The following is a 5,675-nucleotide window of genomic DNA, read 5'->3' as shown; positions in this document are numbered from 1 at the left end:
CGCGCGCGGCGTTTCTTTTTAACAGTGAATTTTTGCATACATTAATTCGTTTCTCTTTAATAAAAGTATGAGTGACGGATACGTGTTTCGACATATCTCCTAAGTGAAAGTTTAATCCGAACACGTTAGAATCTTCGACTTGAGGAAAACTATCTTTAGGATACCATGTATAAATATCGTGAACAGTCAAGTAGGAAAAATACATCGGGTCAATATATCACTGTTGAATAAACTGAATTTTATTTTAACACAGTTGTATCAATTCATGGTAAATCGAATTCAACAATAACCTCCTGCCTTTCCAATTGTGGAGACTATTTTGTCGTGAAAATATTTTTATACAGATGTTTTTTACAGATGTTTTTCATCACAAATATTCACCAAAAATTATAAACATAAATAACGAGATTATACTGATACTATAAGATTATTGTCTTGGTAAATAAATACACGCAAGTATCTCGAAACACGTTTCCGCCAATTTATACTTGAACGTGTACAGAGTGTTCTTAAATAAATTGATGGACTTTGACAGTGTGCCGTGTTTTACTTGCTTTGGATGGAGAAAGATTATGCGATCGTAATTGACATACATATCGAAACTACATTTTTCCGAATTACAAACACCTTTCTATTTACGTAGAATTTTGTAAGAATTTCTCAGAGACTCGTGATTTGTTCGTAAAATGGAGCTTTCTTTTTAAATCGATTATTAAAGCTATCCTTTTGCACACTTTACATTGATTAACTCTTCATCTTTTTCTAATTCTAAAAATTAATAAAAGATGCAGAAGAGTAGACGTTGAATTGCAATTAAAGTTCTACATTGAAAACATAGAAAACAGATAATAGATCCCTTTAATAATATAAGATTAACTTTAATCTCGATTTAATTTTTAGAATTGGAGAAAAAGATAAAGAATAAATTGAGATTAAAATTAATTTTATGCTGACTGAGTCAAGCCTTATAGATTCAAATGCTGATTAGATAAATACGCATCTTTTTGTTCCAACACGGAAAAAACATAGCTGAAAACTTCATTGATTCAGCAAATCTACAATCGTAATGTATACAGACAGTCAATTTTTTGTTTTTAATGTTAAAATAGCAAAGTTGACAGCTAAATAACATTAGCTGAATAACATTTGTTAAATCATCAAATTTTCTTAGTTATCGATGTTGAATTCGCAATAAATAATAAATTATAGATTTGTTGTATCACCCAATTAATTTTTTTTCCGTGAATGTATATTATAAATTCGTCACTATTTAGCGCAACGATAGACCAATTTGTCAAATTGCAATGAGCATCATTATTATAAGATACGCTTTATATATTCTTTATGAAGTAATACTGCAGACAAAAGTATCGATGATTCTGGAAAGAAAAATTTTCAGACTAATCATACTAATCATACTGATCGCATGATTTTCTCTTTCCATCCGCGCACGATGCGGGCGAGTAAAATATAAATACACATTCCAGAACTCAGCGATCCATTTCGAGGGCACCTGTACACCCTGTACACGATTCCGAACGCGCTAGCATGACTTTTTTTCTTTTTTTTTCTCTTCCACGCGAAATCGTAATTGTTGCGTGTTCGATTAACCCGAGTGACCTCACGTGCATGATCCGATTGAGAACTTTCCTATCCTCCTCCCCGCTCCATCAGTATTTGGATAGTCGTTACGACGGAGAAAAGAATCCTATCCTCCCATGGATTGTTCTTGACCGACGGCCGCAAGATGCGACAAGAGGCACTCGTCTATGTGGACGTGTCGCGCCGCGAGATAGGGGAGCAGCTGGATTTGTAATACAGTCGTAATACACGGGATGATAATGGGATCGTTAAATTGCTTCCATCGGCTGCGTAATCGAGTGTTTAGTTTCTTTGGATTACGCCGATAAGTCCATACTTTTCTATGCTAATAACTGTTCCTCGCATCCTATCCACCACTCACCACTCCGTCTCTCTCGCCAAGTCAGAAATGTGGTGTCACAGATTAACGCAGACAATCGTTGCTGCATTGTTATGTTAATTTTTCTGTTTTTTCTGTTTTTTTTTTCTTTTTTGAGGGGGAAGGAGAGGTGGTCGCTTGAATGAAGCTTGTTCACGGTCGAATCGTCCGGATCGTCGTATTAAAAATCGAGTCCCTTCCGATTGCAAACTCACGTCTGTCTTTCTCTGTATCATTCGGCAATCTCGGGGTGACCTGAGAGGGACGCGTACCTGAGACTGTTGCGTCTCCGTTACTCCCTGTTTCAGAAATCCCGCGGAGATGTCTCACACTTGCCGCGGGACAATTTCCTTACACGGGGCCTTAATACACACGGTGGATGCCTGCACTTTCGTCGTGAGCAACGGCGGCACGCAGACCTTCCACATCAAGGCATCAACCGAGGTGGAGCGACAGCAATGGGTCACGGCTCTCGAGTTAGCAAAAGCCAAGGCTATCCAAGCGATGGAATCTGGTTTGTACGATTGTACAATAGATCGTGCCTGTGTATTGCGTAAACCTGTCGTTTTTTCGGTACATCTAGGTACATCGAAATTTTCTGAATACTTTTTTCCATCTATTTAAAGGGAGCCTAAAGTCGTCTCTTTATCAATTCAATAAGATCTTCACAAACGTACAAATTTTCTAATTAACTCTTTTATATTAATTATCTAAGTCTAATTCTAGCAACTCGATATTGTTTGTTTACGTAATCCCTAATCTGAATCAAGATTTATTATACATGTTCAAAGTATAGTATATAAAGCAAATATATTGTTTATACGAATCGACGCTGAAAGCCGATTAATTAATTTTCCAACTTTTTTCATTTTTAATATAAACTCAATTGGTTGGATTACATTACCGTTTATTACTTTAAAAAAGGATTTTCAAATCTGTGTATAAAAGTAGTTAGAAAAATATTTATTTAAAAAATAAACGGTAATATAAAGCGACTTTAGAATTCCCTTAATCCTCCGTCTACAATTTGAACCTTTTTCAGCATAAGCGAAATTGTACTCTCAGATTTCTTTGTCATTTTTATTGAACTTTTAATTTTTATAATGATGGTTTTAACATTTGAGTTAAAAAATTTATTTAGTAATGTAATAGAGATGTCGAAAAATAACTTTGAAGTTTTTCATATTTTTTTGAAAGCCTAAAACAATGAAAAAAATTGGATTGGATAAAAAAGACTCAGATTGCAAACGGACGGAGTAAAAATGTATGATATATTGCAAACGGAGAGTTAAATTAATAACTGTGAAAGTTAATATCTGCAAATAGTTTTGCTTAAAATACTTTAATTTGATGCATAGAGAGTTAAAATGTAATAAAATTTTCATTTTGATGGATTAGTTAATTAGAAACTATGATTTTATAAACATTAAAAAAGATTTTATTAAAATCGACGAACAATAACTTGAAAATTTTTGTTAAATAAATTTTAATAAGCTAGTATTTCTCTATCTGTATATATAATACTCGTACATCAGCAGATTTAAGAAATAGGGATTTAAAAAAATGTTTTTGTGCGATGTAGTAAAATAATCAAATTCAAGCTATTATATTTTCTAAAGAGAGTCAATATATTTATTACGAATAGATTTTAACTTTATTAATTAACATTAACCTTCAGGATTAACCTTCAGGAAAGGCTTATCTTTTTTATTCTTTTTATTTAAGTGTTTGAGAGATTGGAAAATATCCTGTATAAAATGTAGAATTCAGAATTAATGTGATTTATATAGATATTTAGATATTTAGATATTATAAAGTTTACTCGAATTACAAAGTTAATATTAAACTTTGAGATATTTCGAATTTGAATCAACCATTGCACACAGTATTAATAGAATATTCCGTTGCTATAATTAATTTAATGAACATTTTTACATCTATTATATAGATTATTGTACTATACTGTGTGCGTGCGTGCGTGTATAATTAATGAATTTGATTTGCATCGCAAACGACTGCAATACCGATACGATGATTATACATTTGCATAACTATCGTGTTGCATCTATCTTTTTCTTATATATTATTGAGCTTTAGTACTTCGGCGACGTTATGCAGCGAAATCTCTTTTAGAAGAAGAGGAAGAGGAGTATCAAGATAACGACAATCAAAACGTAGAAACTGCGTCTGTGATTAAGGATCTCACGCGACGATTGGATGATCTACAAGCGTGCAATGACTTGATGCTTAAGCAGGGATCTGGGCTCCAACGAGCTTTATCCGATTTGGAAATGATAGAGCCTCCGTCCCTCGAATTAGCAGCGAAATTCAAGATCGTCAGCGAACGAGCCACACTTTTCCGGATTGCGGCAAATGCTATGATTAGTGTAAGTTCAAACCAAACGATAATCAAAAATGCAAAATTGTACGACGCAAAGTATCAGTGAATGATGTTTTTTTTTTCTGCATTTTTCTCAAGATATCAACAATCATGGCTGTAGTAACTTTTTTAGTACAGCAAAATTTGTCGCCAAAATCTTTAAATATATTCTTAAAAAATCAAGTCGAATTAAGGATTTCGCATAATATGGGATTTGAGTAATGCTTTGAAAGATGATAACATTAATTTGCCATTATTTTACTGAACTTGCTGAATAGATTCTTGAACTTGTTTTGTGAACATCTCGTAAATCTTATCGATATCATATATATAGCATGACTGAGCGTGATTCATCCAACGAGTGGAAAGAAAAGGAAATCTCGAGATACAGTCGAGAGTTAGTAATTAACTTTTTATATGAATGATATGTTCAAAGTCTACGTAGAAATTCAAGATTTGCAGAGAGCAGAGTTCAATTCTCTTGCCAATCAGAGTTGTCTCATTCACGAAATTGCCCTCGACATCGGCATTTCTCTATTGATTTATCACCGATGTGATCTCACACAAAACGCAACTTATGACAACAGATTGAATATGTTGTTGCAGACGAGCAGCGATTACTTGCAACTAGCCCAACAACAAGAGCCTAAGTGGAAAAAGATGCTGCAGCACGAGCGTGATCAGAAAGTACGGATAGAGAAAATGGTCGAGCAGTTAGCTAGGCAGCATTCCCATCTGGAGGAAGCTGCGCAACATGCGATTCCTTCAGCGACGCCTGCGGGAGGACACAGATCTTCACGTAAATTAATTGATTTCTATTCTTTTTTATTTCGTTTCGTTAACAATGTTAGCATGCACTTGTCGGCACATTTTTAATATTTTTACTGCTATCATATTATTGCTTAAAAGCACCAAATTTTATTTAATTTTAGAAAACGATGATGAATGAAATCTGTTTTAATTTGTTAAACACAATTTCGTTTATTAATATTTAAAAATCACTCTCTGAATATATGCTTCCTAATTATATTATTTAGAATCAATTTTTTTTTAACAAAAATAATAAGTAACAAATCATTATTAATCGATTATTATCGGTTTTCTAATTTTTTTATATGTTTGTATAACTAACCCAAAATTAAAATTCTCTCTCTATAGAAGATATCTTCTCAGCTTATCTGAAGAATAATTTTATTACTCAAGTTTTAAAAATTGAAATTAATTAAAACATTTTGAAGGGAGAGGGGAGAAGAGAGAGAGAGAGAGAGAGAGAGAGAGAGAGAGAGAGAGAGAGAGAGAGAGAGAGAGAGAGANATATATATATATATATATATA

At 33.2% G+C, this 5,675-nt stretch overlaps 1 protein-coding gene across 1 annotated transcript in view; it reads left to right on the top strand.

The window, feature by feature from the left end:
* Positions 1 to 5,675, top strand: part of LOC105623237 (oxysterol-binding protein 1) — a 20,388-nt gene that overhangs the window by 10,289 nt on the left and 4,424 nt on the right. Inside the window, exons 3-5 of the mRNA XM_012204637.1 lie at positions 2,269 to 2,474; positions 4,094 to 4,347; positions 4,947 to 5,139. Of these exons, the coding sequence (XP_012060027.1) occupies positions 2,269 to 2,474; positions 4,094 to 4,347; positions 4,947 to 5,139 (653 nt within the window). The remainder of the gene's footprint in view (positions 1 to 2,268; positions 2,475 to 4,093; positions 4,348 to 4,946; positions 5,140 to 5,675) is intronic.

This window comes from Atta cephalotes (genome assembly GCF_000143395.1).
Source record: "Atta cephalotes unplaced genomic scaffold scaffold00054, whole genome shotgun sequence".
Classification (NCBI taxonomy): domain Eukaryota; kingdom Metazoa; phylum Arthropoda; class Insecta; order Hymenoptera; family Formicidae; genus Atta; species Atta cephalotes.
This window is presented reverse-complemented; position numbering and strand designations above follow the sequence as displayed.